The 19,252-nt window shown below is 46.2% G+C and overlaps 1 protein-coding gene across 1 annotated transcript in view; it reads right to left on the bottom strand.

Moving 5' to 3' along the window:
- LOC139052412 (valine--tRNA ligase, mitochondrial-like) overlaps window positions 1–19,252 on the bottom strand; it is a gene marked incomplete at its 5' end in the record, with an annotated part of 290,547 nt that overhangs the window by 192,623 nt on the left and 78,672 nt on the right. Inside the window, one exon of the mRNA XM_070529506.1 lies at window positions 11,876–11,997. Within this exon, the coding sequence (XP_070385607.1) occupies window positions 11,876–11,997 (122 nt within the window). The remainder of the gene's footprint in view (window positions 1–11,875; window positions 11,998–19,252) is intronic.

Here is a 19,252-nt window from a genome sequence, read left to right as displayed (position 1 = left end):
GGCCGATGCTACTCGCATCACTTTCGCACCTTTTTTTTTTTCCTTTTCTCGTGCTCTTTGTTTTTACGTCAGGTTTTACGTCAGTTTTGAGCGTTTTGACAAACGCAGGTGGACAGTCATCATTTCCATAGTTTTGAGGGTTATGTGTTTTAATTTCGAACTTCCTGCTTTGAACTGGCTAGCAAGCATGCTAGCAAGCCACGGAAAGTTGAGCAACAATGTGCCCTTCCGGAGGCTTTTGTTTCGAACGTTTGTTTGTTAGGCTCTTGTTCGCTTTCTTTTATTTTTTTAGGCCATAGTGCGCTTATTAAGATTTTCAGCTGTTGTGGTAATATAAGAAGTCAGATTTTTCACCAGTGGTGGCAACGATAGCCGATAATTTTCCGGTATGGACAAGCAAAAAGTACGAATTAACCGAATTGCGGTGTTTGAATTAAGCGGCCTTAAAATAAATTGAAAACATGGCGAACCAACCAAAAATTTGATTTTTGTTTGAATTAACCAAAAGTACGAATTATCAGAGTTTGAATTATCGCGAGTCTTCTGTACAGGCTTATTTTGCTGCCCCATGCTTTCACTGCTGCTCCTATTCAGCTTTGCATAACTTGCTTTGCTTCACTTTCTTATTATTATTTTTCCTATGGACTCCCATTCTAGAAACAGTGAATGAATGCACGTCAGCATACTGTCATTTCCAGTCACGTGATCAAGTGCTACTCAAAGCTAACATCTAAGGTTGGCCAAAACCTGCCCAATAGATGTACTCATGGGTGTACAACAAGGTTCCTTGACAAGAAGCACGCCGACAGTCCGGCTGTAGCGTGCATTATTACGAGGGTTGTGAGGCATACATAACGTGCAAATCTCAGCCGTGCCACCTCTCTATTTAGCTGTAACTTGAGGAATGTTTTACGTTAGCTTGCCAAAATTATTATAGTCCAGCCATGGGTTTCTCAAGTCCAGAGGATAAGAAGCCACTCCAAAAGCAGATGACCAGACAAAGAACCCATGCTTCACTTCCTCCCCACCACCTTATGCAGCTGCACAGACTAGATAATGATGATGATGTATATGGTTTTGTGGCGCAAGGGCCAGTCATGGCCAAAGAGCGCCAAGCAATGGTGTTATGTACTCGGTGAGAAAAGTAACAACAAAGGGTATGGTGGCTGTCTATGACGAAATAGTGTGGCTGTATAGAGGCATAAGACAAGAAGCAGGATATAAACATGTTAACATAATGACAATGGCTTGTGAGGTGTGCTGTTAACCTAAAAGTTATACCATGAAGGTGTGAGGTACTAAATACGTATATATGTATGTAGCACTACTGCCTCAACGAGGTCCTTAAGTAAAAGGGCCTGGAGGCAAGTGCTATACAAAGTGCTGCTTTCGCAGCAGGAGCCTCTGATTAGAGGCCGTGCTACGAAACATGTGGGCCTAGTATTTGTAATGCGTCAACATCCTGTAAAAAGTTAAAAACACTTTTTGGCTTAAAAAGCGGGTCAGCACCAGAAACATACATGGGTGTAAAGGGATCTGCTATCGGTACGCTAGAGGGAAGTGCTTTTTCCTTTGAGATTCCGCTTTGCGAATCTCCAGCAGGACATGGAGGACGGCCAGTGTCTCGCCACATTTACAACAGGTTGGAGCTTCGCTACTGGTCAATAGACAAGAGTGTGTGCTATAGGTATGCCCTATCCTAAGGAGGCAGAAAATGACTTCAGTTTGCCGTGTTTTTGTTACTGGTGTGTAATTTTCTAAGTGTGGCTTAATTAAATGGAGTTTATTGGAAGTTTCAGCATCCCACATCTGTTGCCAATGCTTTCTAAGTTTTCTGCACAAAAATAGTTTTAGCTCTGGAGGTGCGATACCTATGAAAGAGTTGCCAGCTTTTTTTGTAAAGGATTTGGCAATTTCATCAGCGAGCATGTTGCCCTCGATGTCCCTGTGCCCAGGCACCCAACATACTATGACGTGTTTATTACACGAATATAATTTGCACAAGAGTGAATATAGATTAGTTAGTATGAGATTCTTGAGGTTCTTGAGTGACATCAGAGATTTTACGACAGATAGAGAGTCTGTAAATACAATGGCTTTCTGTAGCTTTGTTTTCTTGATTTGTTGAACAGCAGAGGGTATTGCGTAAGCCTCTGCGGTGAAGATGCTCGTTTCCGGATGCATAACGTTGGATTCGGAGAACGATGGGCTGACAGCTGTGTAGGAAACGCCAGCGTGCGACTTCGAAGCGTGTACGGGTACTTGTGCTTGAGTTCTAAAAATGCATTCTTATGTGTGCCTCTGGAGCGTGTTTTTGTAACCTCCATGAAGGATGTGTCGCATTCTATGTGCTGCCACTGCCACAGCGGCAGTGGCTTTGCTGGGACCATAAGGCTTTGCTCAAGAGTCAGAACTTCCATTTCCTCAGAAAGTTTTCTGACGCGCAGAGAAAATGGTTCTCTAGCTGCAGGTCGATTATCAAACAGCTTTGCAGATGCGAGGTCGTTTATGGTTTTATAACACGGATGGTCGCGGTTCACGTCAACTTTCAGAAAGTAAAGGAAACTGCAGTACGACTTCTGAAGATTGTTAGGAATGGCCGTAAGGGGTGACAACGTGCCAGCTATTTAATCCTGCTGCACGTGTTCCAATCCAACCGGACGGGGCGCACTTCAGAGAACTGCGAATAACCGGCAGCCACGTGGCGCGGGGTCAGCTCAGGAATGTGCTACCCAGCGCGCCACCCAGGATGGAGCAGAGTTCTACGAAGCCCCTTTGACGTCGGCTCCGGACCTTTACACCTGTGTGTGTGTGCGGCACTGAAACTTGTGCGGCACTGAAACCTGGGCAACACGTGTCTGTGAGTCCTCCTCCACCTCCAAAAGGGCGGGTCATCTTCGGTGACGTCGAACGATGACTGGACGAACGTTTCCGTCCGCTTGGAATCAAGGGGGGGCCAAGTGCTTATAAGCAGCGATTGTCGGCTGCTTATGTGTGCTCGTTGTCGTGCTCGAGATTTACTAGTGAGCTGTGTGCTCGTAAGCTGTTTGCTGTATGTTAGTCTTGCAGGCTCCATATGGGAGTCACGCTAGACTGTCGATGTATGTCTTGTCTAAGATGTAAATAATGTAAATAAATCCTGTTCACAGAGTTCCTCTCTACGACCTTCAACTCCTTCAAAAGGGGGCAGCGGCGAGATCGTCCGACGACTTTTACATCTGGTTGACAGCGGTGGGATCGTCCGACAACTCCGACAAGATGAAGCGACCACTCGTTGACTTCAACGTAGAGACTCTCTACAGGACTTGTCCTGAAGGCACCGGTAGCCAGGCGGATACCTAAGTGATGAATGGGGTCAAGAATCTTTAAGGCACTTGGAGTGGCAGACTGGTAAACCACAGCCCCATAGTCTAGGCATGTACGCATAAGGCTTTTGTAGACATTCATCAAGCACTTCCTGTCACTGCCCCATGTTGCATGCCACAAGATTGTCAGAATGTTCATTGTTTTTAGGCATTTGTGCTTAAGATATCTTAGGTGCGGAATGAAAGTTAATTTTTTATCCACAGGGTGTCTACCAAGTTGACATTTCCAAATTCCCTGAGTTTTCCAGGTTTTCCCTGAGCACTTTTGCGAAATTCCCTGAATGAGTCAGATCTTTGTTTTATGTCAAGACAGGCTGACACCACGTTGCCCGATGCTGTCACTCTCTAGTAAGCATGCTGAAACAAAAAAAATGACTTAATCCAGTTTGAATAGTAAGGAGTAATGTATGTTTTATTTAAAAAGAAAACGGAAGGTGTTAGTAAAATGCACAGCGAAAGAAATGGTAAAGCCCATTCCAAATTGAGTCGAACATTTTCAAATACGAATGAAAAGGAGATGCATACATAAGTAAATATTTTTTTAATATCAGCTATTTCTATCAACTGATAGCAAGCTCATCTGTATGAGGTCCTGAACTTTGTCACAACTAAGGTTCTCTCTCAGCAGCTGGGAAGTCAACCTCAACTGTCCTGACATACTCTCAGCCCGTACACAACATCTCAGTGTTGGGTTTCACTGCGTAAACAATTTATTTTGGTTTGGATGAGGGACACCTGTGTCTCAGCATCAGCCATCACTTAGTTTTTTTAGCTCAAGCTCCTTCAAAAAGGTTACGGCACCCTTCCTTTCCCGTTAATTCCTCAGTGCGTCGGTCCTTTCTGTTCTCATCCTCCTTCTACCACGCTTTCACCACATGGATCATCTGAAGCATCCTCTTGGTGAGTTGTACAGTCAACATTTGATTTCTTGGACTTCCGAGGGGCCGCAAAAAAAAAAATTGAAAAAAACGGGCAGTCTGAAAAAAATTAATGCATGTCTTTAACTGCCTTTAAGGGCTAAAATTACCACAGGCACGTCTCAAAAAGCTCTGAAGGCCTGCCAGTACGCTTTTTAGGCATATCAGGGCTTGTACTGTGACAGAAGACGACGTGCACGCATGTGTAATTAAGTAATGTATACTGTGTCCCGCGACAATTGCCCCCTTCCCAGGCTTGTTATGCTTCACCGCCTAACACTACGGTACCGAGGCGAAGCTAATTTTCGCAAACTGGCATTACGCAACGCGCTGTGCTCTGCGAGCTTCAAAGCCAATCGCTAGGATTACAAAGGCGGAGTCGGTGCCATTGGTGATAGCGGCGAATTCTTTCAATGAAAAACACGGCACCGGACGGCAAGAAGCTTAATAGCGAACATAGAAGCAGCTAGGCCTGACGTTGCCGCGGTGGTGGTTACGGATTTGCGGATTTGCCTGCGAGAGTGCCGGTTCGAGGCGGCGAGATAATCAAAATAGCGGCGGTGGCGGCTTTGATTAATGCCCTTTCAGACCTGCAGTCGGGGCAATATACATTGACTATATGGAGTACGTGGTGGTGCCGCAAAACCGTGCAAATTATCGGGCATGTCCGAAAAATCGGGCGTCTAGAAAATCGGTCGTTAACTACTCTGGCAATACATCGTGCCGATGACACGGCGTCAATAATGATTCGTTGCGATTCCTCTGTTACTGGAGCCAGCATTAACACGACTTTCGTTCCCTTTCAATAAAGTTACAGCTAATTTTCCCTGATGGAAGCACAAATTCCCTGAGTTTTCCCTGAGTTTTTCCAGACTGTTCAAATTCCCTGAGAATTCCCGGTTTTCCCGGTTTTCCCGGTTGGTAGACACCCTGTATCCAGAACAATGCCCAGAAATTTGTGTTCTGTGTTTACAGGTATGCGCTGCCCATTTAAGTCTATATTGGGATCTGCGGTCAGTCCTCTCTTCCGTGTGAATAACACACATGAGCTTTTATTGGGATTGATTTTAAAGCCATTTTCTCTAGCCCATTTAGAAACTTTGTTCAGTCCAATTTGGATGTGCCATTCACAGATTGCGAAGTTACATGACTTGAAACAGATCTGTATATCATCTACATATAGGGAGTAGAACATGCCGTGCGGTATTGCTGAATGCAAGTTCATTTTTATGATGAAAAGCGTACAGCTGAGTACGCCTCCCTGCGGCACCCCAGTTTCCTGTGTATATGGTCTGGACAGAGCATTGCCAACTCTAACGCGGAACGTGCGAGTTGATAAGTAGCTTTCAATTATGTTAAGCATATTACCGCAGATACCAATTTCTGAAAAATCTCGTAATATTCCAAACCGCCACGTTGTATCATATGCTTTTTTCATGTCGAGGAAGACAGAAAAAACTGTTTGTGTACAAAAGCATTGCGGGCATTTGCTTCTATGCGAACAAGACTGTCTATTGTAGAACAGCCTTCTCTAAAGCCGCATTGATAAGGATCGAGCAGTTCGTTTTCTTCAAGGAAATGTAAGAGCCTACGATTTATCATTTTTTCATAAAATTTGCAAAGACAACTTGTTAAAGCAATGGGACGGTAACTTTCCACTGAGGATGCATCTTTACCTTGTTTTAGAATGGGTACTACGATGGCTTCTCTCCATGCCAGTGGAAGGAACCCAGTTGCCCAAATAGTGCTAAAGAGGGACAGCAGAGCCATTTGAGCGCTAGGGTCCAAATGCTTGATCATCTCATACATAATACGGTCGGCTCTGGGAGCAGAGCTTTGACAAGTGTTTAATGATGCTCTGAATTCCATAACACTGAAGGGACTGTTGTAAGGTTCGTTTTCTCCACACTTTCTATTGAGTGGCTTGCTTTCTGCAGTTTGTTTTAGTTTATAGAAAGACTCCGAATAATGTTCGAAGCTAGACACATGCTGGAAATGCTGTCCAAGGGCGTTAGCCTGGTCTTCAAGGTTATTGCCTTGGACATCAACCAAAGGCAGGAGGTAAGGTTGGTGGCCTACTAATTTTTTCAACCGACACCATACTTTTCCTTCTTGTTTGTAGGAGTTAATGTCGGATACGTATTTTTCCCAGCTTTCCCTTTTAGCCGTGCGCCGTGTTCTTCTGCCTTGGGACTTTATGTGATTGAAGTAAATAAGGTTCTCAGTTGTTGGAGAGCGGCGCAGCATGTCCCAAGCCTTATTCTGTTTTTTTCGTGCATTCCTGCAATCCTCGTTCCACCAGGGCACTCGCCTTTTCTTCGGGGTCCCGTTTGTTTGTGGGATGCACTCCAATGCGGCATCAATCATAAAAGCGGTAAAATAAGCAACAGCGTCGTTTATATTAAAATCGTTAAGAGCGTTTCGAGGCATATACATCAGAGTCTTAAATTTTTCCCAGTCTGCAGATGCAATCTTCCAACGAGGGGCGTGTGGGGAAGGATCATGTTCTTTTGTAGATTGGAGGATCACAGGAAAATGGTCACTGCCATAAGGGTTCTGTATAACTTTCCAATCTAAACGGGGTACTAAGGTCGGGGATACTATGCTTAAGTCTATGTAGCTGTATGTGTTATGTGCAAGACTGTAAAATGTTGGTTGTTTCTTATTTAGCACGCAGGCGCCTGAAGAAAACAGGATTTGTTCTATTATTCGACCTCTTGCATCGCATCGGGTATCCCCCCAAAGAGTATTGTGTGTATTGAAATTCCCAACCAGTATGTATGGGTCTGGCAGGGCATCTATTAATCCCTCAAGTTCTGTTCGATGAAGCCGAAAGTTAGGCGGTATGTAGATAGAACAAATGCTAATTAGTTTTACAGACAATAAGGCCCGAACCGCAACTGTCTCAAGAGGTGTTTGAAGTTCCAGAGCACGGCATGCAACGGACTTATGAACTATTATTGCTACACCACTGGAAGAGGTGTTGGCATCGTCACGGTCCTTGCGAAAAATGACGAATTGCGTCAGAAAGGCTGACTGTGTTGGTTTTAGATGCGTTTCTTGTACACACAGCACCTTGGGATTATATTTATGTACGAGTTCTTTGACGTCGTCGAGGTTGTGGAGGAGACCTCTAACGTTCCAATGTAATATTGGTGTATCCATGTTGTTATTGATATGTGCTGTGTGTTTAGGAGAGAGAAGCTACTTTAGCCCACAGGGCTCTTTCCAGGCCCCGTGATGCGGGTTTTGTCCTTTTTGGCACGCTCCTGAGAACTGCGCCGAGCCTTCGGTGTCTGGGACGCCGACGCATTTTGTGATGTATCCATCGCCTCCGACGAGGCGCTGGATGTCCGCTCGCGGGTGTTTCGGGCTTCTCTACGCGTGCAGAGGCCCTTAAAGAACTAGAGACAGCAGACCCTGAGGGCTGCTGGATCTTGCTGGGTGGCAGGCCAGCACTAGCTGGTCCCGCAGTAGGGGTGAGTGGCGATGCCGCCGGTCCACTCTGGGTGGTCCTAACAGCCGCCGAATACCGTTGTGCCCGTACCCCCATCCGTGCCACTTCGGAAAATGTAGGTCCCTGTGCAATAGAAAGACGCTTGCGCGCTTCTTTGAATGAGATATTTTCTTTTACTTTAAGTGTTATGATTTCTTTTTCCTTCTTCCATGAAGGACAGGAGCGGGAATAGGCGGCGTGTTCGCCATCACAGTTTGCACAGTGAAGTGGGTCGTTGCAGTTGTCCGCAGGGTGGTCATGGGACGCGCACTTTGCACAGGTGGTACGGCCTCGGCAGCTCTGAGAGCCGTGGCCGAATCTTTGGCATTTGAAACATTGTCATGGATTTGGTATGTACGGTCTGACACTAATTTTCATATAGCCTGTTTCGATGCTTTCAGGGAGAGTGCTGGTACAAAAGGTAAGGATCAGGTGTTTTGTGGGTATTTCCTTGTCATCTCGGCGGATCTTGATTCGTTGCACATTAATGACATGCTGCTCCTTCCAGCCCTCTAGCAGCTCTGCCTCAGTCATTTCTAGAAGGTCCTGCTCTGAAACTACACCTCTTGTGCTGTTGAGGGAACGGTGAGGGGTTATTGAAATTGGGGTTTCACCAAATGAAACAAGATTTGTCAATTTGTCGTGTTGTATTTTGTCACGAACTTCAAGGAGAAGGTCGCCACTGGCCATTTTAGTAATTTTGTATCCAGGGCCCAGTGTGTCAATGAGGCACTTCGCAACAACAAATGGAGAAAGCGTTCTTACAGTCCTTTGGTTCGTTTCGGTATGGATCACGTGAAAATGTGGGAAAATGTCTTTGCTCTTGGCGAAAAAGTTGAAGGGTTCATCAGTGCGACCTCTTTTCAAAAGAGGTCGATCAGGTAGCTTGGGGAATGAGCTAAAAGCCATAGAAATTTCTGAAATTTCGGCAGCTGTGCCAGCCACCCACCATGGAGTCCAACACGGGGACGTGACAAGATTCTGTATAAATGCAGCCTGCCAGCGCCAGAGGTACACAGCCACTATAACCTAATGTATATACCCAAGATTGTATACATTACACACGGTTAACCCTTGCCGCCAGGAAATACGAAAGCAAAAGAAGTGAAGAGAAGCCAGGAAAGATGCAAAAGCGGGAGAGAAAGACGAAGATTGGAGAGGAGGACAGGAAAAGGCGACTGCTGATTCCCTCCAGGTGGGTCAGCCTGGAGGTGCCGTCTTTGTGAAGCAGAGGCCAAAGAGGTGTGTGTTGCCTCCGCCGGGGGGGGCCTTAAAGGTCCAAACACCTGGCATTGGCTCAACCCCCAGGATCCTCCTTTCCCCAGACACGGCTAAGCCGCGCACTGCTACACGCGGGAGGGTCCAACCCTCGTGTGCTCGGGCACGTGGTGTCGCAACACACCAAACGCCTGCTGACGCAGACGCCCCTGCGGGGAGAGTAGATAATCAAGCCGCAATATTTATGCAATGATGATGTTGAGTCATGTCACATCGGTCCTGTGCATCAATTTAAAGAGCCCCTAAAGAACCTGTGACAATTAAAAAACATTGCATGCTCCTCTCCGAGCTCTTCCAGTCCCTTCTTCACATGTGACGCCAACAGGAACACGCACAATAATGCCACTAGTGCAAAAACTGTTGACTGGCTCATATTGGAGGTTTTGATCCATCCGCTAGCACACCTTTGCCACACGGTCACAAGCCTCCTTTTCCTTGTTATTTCCCTTCTCTAGCATGCACAATTTATCTCACTTCGTGTAAAGTGCTTTGCGCTGCATGTGCGGTTGCAACAGTGTGGGGCTGAGAAGTGTAGAGCGACATCATGGTAGCCAGAAGTGTTTTCAAACAAGAGCACCAACATGGCCTTTGATACTGACATAATGTCCATGTGCCACTCAGAGAAGCACGTGGCAGTGAGGAGAGAGCACTCATAAGAAAGGTAGTGAAAACGAGGAAGAAACTGCTTGCTCGCTTTCAAGCTCAACGTGGTTTCAGGAGAATAAATGGCAGAAACCGCCTGCTGTAAAGATAACCCTTCGAATTTTTGGATGGAAATAGAAAAGCTAAAGTTCGAGAGGCTCTTCCAGTGAGTCCATAATGTACATGGCCATACCAGCAATGCAAATAAACAATGTTTAGGAAGACTGGCAACATTCTCACAACCAAATGATGGAAGGAGACTCCCATGCATGTGCAGAAGCTGCTTTTCTAGCGCAAAATTTGTGAACATGTAAGCTTACATTGAAGCTTGCATTAGATTCAGTATTTTACTTGAGAACTAATCCATAAATTGCTCTTCTTTCTGAAGCTAACAATTTCAAACTAAAGGGAAAATCGAACATCTACCCGTTCGTAGCAATTGCTACTAAGGAAACCCACACGGGTTCCTCGAAAGAAAAGCCTCAGAGTTGAAGAAAAGTTCGTCCTGGTCCGGGACTCGAACCTGGGACCACCGCCTTTCCGGGGCAGCCGCTCTACCATCTGAGCTAACCAGGCGGCTAGCAGATGGCATGGCGAAGTTGAATTTGTCGACAACACGAAGCAAAGGCAAGAGTTTGACGTAGTGTTTCTGCGGAAACCCGCAAGGTGGAGAGAAGTAATGAAAAAAGGGAAAATCGGACATCCACCCGTTCGCAGCAATTGCTACAAAGGAAACCCATACGGGTTCCTCGAAATAAAAGCCTCAGAGTTGAAGAAAAATTCGTCCTGGTCCGGGACTCGAACCTGGGACCACCGCCTTTCCGGGGCAGCCACTCTACCATCTGAGCTAACCAGGCGGCTAGCAGATGGCAGGGCGAAGTCGAATTTGTCGACAACACGAAGCAAAGGCAAGAGTTTGACGTAGTGTTTCTGCGGAAACCCGCAAGGTGGAAAGAAGTAATGAATAAAGGGAAAATTGGACATCCAACCAATCGTAGCAATTGCTACAAATGAAACCCATACGGGTTCCTAGAAAGAAAAGCCTCAGAGTTGAAGAAAAATTCGTCCTGGTCCGGGACTCGAACCCGGGACCACCGCCTTTCCGGGGCAGCCAGTCTACCATCTGAGCTAACCAGGCGGCTAGCAGATGGCAGGGCGAAGTCGAATTTGTTGACAACACGAAGCAAAGGCAAGAGTTTGACGTAGTAGTTCTGCGGAAACCCGCAAGGTGGAGAGAAGTAAGAAAATAAGTAATGGTGGTCCCGGGTTAGAGTCCCGGACCAGGACGAATTTTTCTTCAACTCTGAGGCTTCTCTTTCGAGGAACCCGTATGGGTTTCCTTTGCAGCAATTGCTACGAACGAGTAGATGTCCGATTTTCCCTTTATTCATTACTTCTCTCCACCTCGCGGGTTTCCGCAGAGCTACTACGTCAATTTCTAACTAACTTGCTGCACTGACTACAGTAACCTCACCACAGTACTTATTGCTACTATTCAAGATGTACACGGCACACCTGCCATGAAAATAATGGCAATATAGAACTAGTGAATATTGAATGTTTTACCTTACTCACGTGATATGGTTATTAGAGATGCCACTTTGGAAGCCAAATGCTAGCAAAATACGTGAGGGAGCTCTACACAAATGTAACGAAAGGTGAGGCAACAGACTTCAACTTCCTTTAAACTAGTTTTGAAGGACTAGTTTTATTGCTCAAGACAATCTGAACTCCAATCAATGGCCGAACAGATGCTACACAGCCATATGTCATACTGCATTTGGCCGGATTTTAAGCACATTCAATAGATTACATACACTAGACAATAACCATATTATAAACAACCATCAATTATCATAAGTGCTGTCATTACAAGTGGATGGCACTGTATTATTATCCACTTCTGATAATGCCACTCAGTGAACCATTTGGGGCGTATGCTGGCAAAACTTATCTAATGTAAGTCCGGTCTGCAAGTGGCCATTGCTACGACAACCCTCCTTCTATCCCGCCAATCCCCATAATGAGTGACAGGTGCCCTGACTGCTGGCTAAACACAAATACCTTATGCCACAGAAGTTCGAAGAACACTGGCCCTAAAATGAGCTTAAATACAAGCAATGCAGAGCAGAAAGAATTTGCTTATTCAGTGACAATTGGGTGGGCTGCGCACTTACACTAAAGTTGTAATCTTCGATGACTCTACCATCATCATCAAAGCACTCCACAATAGGCAGCGAGTGCTTCTTGGAGAGCGCATAGTCCACCTTGCTGTAGCCAGGTGTCACTTTCATGGCCCCTGCAAATATTGGAGGGCATTTTGATCTGGACTGTCACTCTTTAATAAAATTATTAATGAAAGGGCAAGTTGACATCCAGTTTAAAGGGACAGTGAAGAGCAATACTGACTTAGTCAGTTAATGCTGGTATTCTTTTATAAACCTAATTACCACTGCATATCAAGCATAGCAGCAAGGAAACACAGTCGGTCATTACCAAATCTATCACTGTGCTGTTAGCTTTACCCAGCTATGCCTTTTTCACAAGGTCTACCACCATTTGTCATTGTGTATTGAGCCCAGCCATGCCTCTGACTTATCGCTCATCTCAGACTTTTCATCAATAGAAAGTTAGATGCAATTTCTGCAACACCAAGACTTTTTCTTATTCCTTCATACAGAACCCGTCTAATGACTGACATCAACCTTCCAGACAACACTGTATCTATATGTCAGATCACTCTCTTTTTTGCCGTACTTCATTTACACACTCTCACTAAGATAATCCTGCATGACTATTTAGTGCACTCACCCCCACCCTTTTATTTCTTATTTGTTTTGTTACGAGCTGTGATGTCTGTAGTCTGTTCAACATTTCTTTTGTATTTATGATTTGGCACTAATATTGAATAACACACCGCATTTCATTTTGCTATTGTTTTATATACATTGGAACCCCGGTTATGCGTCCCCCGATTTTGCGACATCTTGGGCGTTACGACAGATTACTGCAGCTCCAGCAAATTCCCCATAGAGACAAAGCACTAAAAACTGATTATAGAATGCAAGATTATGCATTTCACAATTCATACGATGACCCGAGCGAAACTTCGCACCGACTGGTGGATGCATTAGAAGTGCCACCAGCCTCTGACAGGTCCCTCATGGTGGAGGGGACAGCCCTCTGTTAGGGGGAGGGCAGGGGACTGTTGCAAGTGAGCTCTTGCACAATCGAATAGCAGAGAGGGGTGGGAAGGAGGGGGGGAACTGTCGCTCATTAGCGTGTCGTGGGAAGGTGAGGGAAAAGTCACTTGCTCTTGGGCAAGTGAGTTGTGGGGAGGAGAAGAAAAGAGGATGAGGAGAGGCTACTTGCTCATTTGCACGCTCGTCGCGGGAAGGCGACCAAAGAAAGGGTCAAGCGAGTTGTGGGGATTGGCAGGAAGAGGGGAGGGACGATTTGTGGGAGCGCAGCAAGCACTGTCCTCCCATATTGTTTCCCTTCCCCCTCTTTGCGTCACTCACTCAGCACCTGCCTTTATTCCTTTGTTGCTGTCTCCTAGTGCTTTCTCTCTCCTGAAGTTTTTGCAGCAACTGCTCTCGTCACCAGACATGCCCGCATATACAGCCCACAGGATTTTCAGCACAGTACCAAGCGCATGAAGCATGGTTTGTAGGCAATCAGCCGGCAACTACCACGAACGCATATAGCAAAAGTCTTCATGTGAGCAAAAGGCTTCTCTGTCGCCTAGGCAGCCCGCGGGCACCCGCTGAACAAGCACACCACTGGAGCATTTCTTTTTCTTTTTGTTCACTTTTTATGTACAGTAAAAGCTCGTTAATTCGGACTTCTAGGGACCGTAAATTATGTCCGAATTAACCGAATGTCCGAATTATCGAGCGGACAAAAAAAATAATAAATGCACGACTTTCATCAACAAACCTTTATTGTGCAAAGTAATCGAGGATGCTCGTTTGCTTTCGAGCAGAAACCCGCGCGGATACTATTTTACGAAGTCCTTCCAGGTGCTTAGAAGCTCGCATGCTGTCTGCAGTGTCCCCACAAAATTCTTCCAACACAGCTAGTGCCTCCGCGGCTTCCTTCACTGTGCGAGGGGGCCGAGGCTGCTCCTCTCGCGGCTCCTCTTCCTCCTCAGAATCTTCTCCGTGCAGCACGTCCCTGACAATTTCTTCTTCGGTAAGCGAGCCGGCTGTAACAATGCCGTTATCAATGCCGACGTAATCAGCGAGTGTCACCGCATCCGGCAGAACTCCTCCAAAATCCTCGCAGTCATCTCCATTGTCATCTAGCGACACTTCGGCCACTGCATCATCGCCAGGCTCACGCACAACGAAGCCACTGTGTCTAAAACAGTTGGCGACGACGTGCGCGGGCGTGTTGTGCCAAACGTAGGCAAGTATGTTGACCGCGCTCAAAAGATTCACGTCTTACTGCTTGCCGACTTCATGGCACAGGAGCATCCGTTCCAGCACGCGCCTGCGGTATTTTCGTCTTGACATACTGAATTATGCCTTGGTCCATCGGTTGGAGGGCCGATGTTGTGTTCGGCGGCAAGAAAACAACTTCTATGTTGTCCAGTCCGGTGACACTGTTACGTGCACTACAATTGTCCAGCACCATTAACACTTTGCGGTTCTTTGCAGAAAACTGTTGGTCTAACTTCAGCAACCAGCCACGAAAAATTTCCGACGTCATCCAGGCCTTTTTATTCGCTCGGCATTCCACCGGAAGAGCAGGCATGTTCTTAAAGCACCGTGGCTTTTGTGCCTTTCCAATGACGACAAGCGGCAAGCGTTCTGTTCCTGTCATGTTGGCGGCTAAAAGAATGGAGACGCGTTCCTTGGATCTTTTGCCACCGATGCACGGATCTCCTTTCATGGTCACAGTATTGTCTGGCAAAGCCTTAAAGAAAAGTGCTGTTTCATCAGCATTAAATATGTCATTTGAATCGCAGGCGGCAATGTGCTCGAGCAGCTGAGCGTTCTTCCAGTTGTTGGCAACGTCTTCGTTGACAGCGGTTCTTTCGCCGCACACAGTCTTAAAAACGAGGCCATGTCGCTCTCTGAAGCGCGCGCACCACCCTTCCAATGCCTTGAATGCATCGATATGCATCATCAGTGCAAACCTCTCTGCTTGCGCCATGATGAGGGGTCCACTCAATGGCAGATTCGCATTACGCGAGTCGACCACCCACCGAAGCAAAGCCTCTTCCAACTCTGGACGAGCTGCTGTTCGCAGACGCTTTTGTGACGCTCGAAACTTTTCGCTTTCGAACGCCTGAAGAATCTGTTCTTCATTTTTCACATACGTGCTCAAGGTACTTCGTTTCACGTCGTACTTCTTCATGGCTTCTTGTCGAGAGACTCCGTCTTTCAGGGCCCGCAAAATTTCCACCTTGGTAGCCAAGTCCTTCACCTCGTATTTCGGCCAAGGCGGATTTAAAGTGGTGGCGAAGGCTGGGCCGAAAAGTGGTTTAGCGCGACTGCAGCACAACCAGAGGATGGGGGGCAAAACACTCATATAAAGAAATGATAAAGCTACAAAATTTGAATGTAATCTGCCAATAGAAAAGAAAAAATATATTAGCACCTTGTTTTATGAAAGAGGTAAGTCATTTTATTAAAACCTGGCAAGTTTTGTATTTTTGCAACACTCTTGACCTGCCCCCTATTCATGAGTGTGCGGTGCATTACAGCGCGTCTTTGCAGGCCTTGTTTCAATACCCGGCTAACCCGGCCACAGTGGCGGGAGCTTAAGAAGCGATTTCTTATCGCCAGCTGTCTGCGATGGCGCGCCTGGTAAAGCGTATAAATTTAGCTCGCCGGTCTCAAAATGCTCCTTTGGCGAAGTTTTCGTCGTCCTTGCCGTCGCTTCTTTGTCACCGTTCGGTAAGATTTGCAGCCCGCTGCATCGCTGCGGCAGTTTTCTCGGTTTTGTCGTTTCCTTCGGCGTGCGGCCAGTACGAAGTCTTTTTCCGTCTTTGCACGCTTCGCGCTCTTCTTTTGAAGCGCTTAGCGCTTCATTTCAAGATGAGTTTGCGGCATGTGAAGAAACGATGCTCTGTGGTACACTGCGACAGCATGGATAGTACCATTGGTGTCACGCTACACCGATTCCCGCTGGACTTTCACAGGTGAGCTCTTGACAGTGTCGTCTGCTCTAGGTATGCGTGATAGCTTCGATATGGTTTCGCCGGGCTGTTCGCTCGTGTTTCATAGCTGTAACCCGTTCGTGCGTACTTGGCTTCATGTTTCGGGGATATTTATGTACTACACTGCAGGGCACACACTTTCAGTGCTGAGGTGTGCGAAAGAGGCCCACATTTTTCTAATTTATAGTGAGTTTCATGCAGCTGACTATCACCAACGTGAACTTCACACCGGGCTCTCAGGAGCAACCACGTGCACGCTACTGACCGGAAGGCCCATTTAGAACAAAGTTTGCTACCTGACAGCTCTGAGTACGACATTGTTTAGTTTTGCAAAACCATGAAGCCAATTTGAGGATCCCCTCGCAACTGGGAGTATCGAAACTCAGCCTCGTGTATGTGCGCGGCTTTGAGGAGGCTTTAACTGGATTCGCTCAGCAGGAGTTATTGCCTGCCTTGGTATTGCTGTCCTACATATACATGACTGTCAGGGTAATTTTAAACGCACTTCACTCTCGTCACTCGTTGAGCTTAGAAAAGCAGCTAGCCGCGTGGCATGAGGATGAGCGTTACCGCACTCTGGGGCGCAGAGAGCTTGGCGCGAGCATTTACTACCATAGTTCCGATGTAATGCAAGTATAATTTACTGCAGTTAGCAGTGACAGGAATAATGACGCATTGGCGTTTCGAGTATGCGTATTCCTTTTGGCGCAGTTGTATCTAACGTGCATGTTGCATCACGTCCAGGTGCCGAGCGTGGGCGCAGTTCTGCCGCAACGTCAGCCTGGAGAAGAAGGCGCCGTCGCAGCTACGAGAACTCAGGATTTGCTCGAGGCACTTCGAACCATCTGTGTATCTGCCGTCAGGAAGGCTGCGACACGATGCTTTGCCTACTCGAGCAAGCATCGCCGGTAATTTTTGTTATCAAACTTTTAAGGCATTCGCCGCTCTTGAAATGTCAGGTTTTGTGAAAAAATTAAATTTTTCCTTTTTGTCGTAACCGTAAACAGTCTAGCGTCTTTTGCAAAACGAATTATGTATCTGTCTTGTGGCTTTAAAAATTACAGTAAATTTTTACCTGCACCCTGCTAAGCGAAAACGAAAATGGAAGTATCGCTTTCACGTGAGCACATATAATTATATACATGTCGTGTGTGTATATATATATATATATATAATATTCGTTTTACGTCTCTTGCATGCAAGTTTAGCGATTCAACAGTTGTCAGTATTTGAATCAACTAGACACTCACACAAGGGGGTGCTCCAGCCCTTTTATTTGTGTACTTTCTGTATGCCGTGTGACATTGTACAAGGCGTATTTTTCCGCTGTTGGGATCGAAACTTCTTTTCTCCCGGTATGCACTGTACACTGTATGTGAGGTTCGTGACAAATGTCCAACATAGCATAGAATTAGGTTTGTGCTTGTGGTAAGCTAATGGCACAAGCTTAGTAGGCGAAGGGTGCTCAAGCGAATTTCTAGGCACGGGTGCGGAAAAAGTACACTGATGGTGTGAATACTCTTGCCTGATATTTCCGGTAAAAAAAAGGATAATGGAAGTGGGATATTTGGTAGTCTGGTATGGCAAAGGGCTCCAAAGGATCTTAACGTGAGTCTGTCAGTCTTCCGGTTCAGGCTGTTTGATGCCGCTAGCCACTTCAGCAACGGAAACCAGGCGACTCTACATGTTTTGCAGCAAGTGGGAGTTGAATCTTTCATATTCACCGTGAAACCTTGTCTCATGAACGGTCCCTGTCGCGTCCAGAGGGCATTCTCGTCCTTCCTTTGATAGCTCAAAAGAAGTGAGGGGGAAAAAAGGGTGAGCCTTCCTAAATGTTTGATGAATTTTAGTACTCCAGAACTTTGCTTTCTTGTATGCAGAGCTTCTTTTTTCACCTTCAGTCTTATCAGGATGCAATCTTATGCCGACTTGGGCAAGGTACGCTTGGTGAAAAGCTTCTCGAGATATTGTGTGCTCACGTGTTATGTATCAAAGCACGCACTGAACGATTATAGAAATGCACTAATAATTGTTTGTGTTGTTGCCTTTTACCTCAATATTCATGCTAGCGAAAGCCAATGTTTGTACAGGTTTTTATTTTTGGTGATAATTGCTTACGAATTCATTCTTGTTGCATCTCATTGCGTAGGCCATAAGCTGACCTGCATAAATCTGTAAACAATATGGGGCACATTACTTGATTTGCGAGCTATCGTTGTTTGTGTGATAGGCAAATTTCGCACTCTTCAAAGTAAAACATAGCATATGAAAATTGCAAATGATTTACTGGTGCTCCACAGCTGCTGATGACATCAAACTAATGTGCCTAACGATTAAGGGTGGTAAACAGAATTTTATTTCATTGGATAAGCATTTTTCTTTCTAGAGTGATGACAATGTGAACCGCATGCTGTGGAAGCTATAGTTCTTTGGAAATTATTTACTATAAAGGTACTGAATTCTCTTTTCTCTCCGCAATAATGTTGCCATTTCAGACACCTCAAGCGAATGCAGCAGCGACATGGACTGTTCACAATCTCTGAGCGAAACTTCGGCATCAGTGCACCGGGCTGGAGAACCAGGTGAGCAGGGTTGTATGCATAACTGACATAAATCTCTTGAAAATGGTGACGACTGAAAGCTCATTGGACTGCTTCCTATGATAGCTGCTGTCTCCGGTGAACCTGTTTCCAAGGGGTACGTCCAGAGTCGGCCGTCCCAGTCGCTGCTACTCTTCCAAGAAGGTGATTGTTATTTCGTATCTGCTCGAACAGCCTGAGGAGGTATGGCTCAGAAATATGCTACAATTCCTTGTCTGTGCGCTGTGCAGATGCAGATGGTGCCAGCCCTACTGGTTCTACGCTGAACCAAGCTTGTTCCCACGCCAGTGGCTTCATAATGGTTCAGTGTAAGTGTTAATTTCGCCTGTGGTGCTTAGTTATTATTTGTGCATTGTTGGGTTGCTGGCTTCCCTGTCAGAACTGTGCTGTCACTATATTTTGTTCTTTATATTCTGTGGGCGCAGCTGACCACACATATGCAGGACCAAGCACTGAAGCAAGCGCTTCATCTCTGGAACCTGGCACGGCAGGGGTGGCTGCAACACTGTCAGCGAGTGCTGATCTGTCACCAGGAGCTCCGTTCAGCAGTTCGCCTCTTTCTTATGAAGGTTAGCAATTTTACGCTTTCGCAATATTGCGCACTTTTTGGTGCTACAGGACTACATGCAGCTATGACTAAACCCGACGTAGCAACTTATTGCTCTTCCGTCGACTCTGTACGTTGCAGGATCTTTCACCAGCCCCATCAATGAAAGGCGGCCACTGCAGAAACTTCGAGTCAAGCTCAGGCAACTGCGTAACCGCAACAAGAGGCTGCAAGGACT

This window comes from Dermacentor albipictus, unplaced genomic scaffold, assembly GCF_038994185.2.
Source record: "Dermacentor albipictus isolate Rhodes 1998 colony unplaced genomic scaffold, USDA_Dalb.pri_finalv2 scaffold_22, whole genome shotgun sequence".
NCBI classification, from domain to species: Eukaryota; Metazoa; Arthropoda; class Arachnida; order Ixodida; family Ixodidae; genus Dermacentor; species Dermacentor albipictus.
This window is presented reverse-complemented; position numbering and strand designations above follow the sequence as displayed.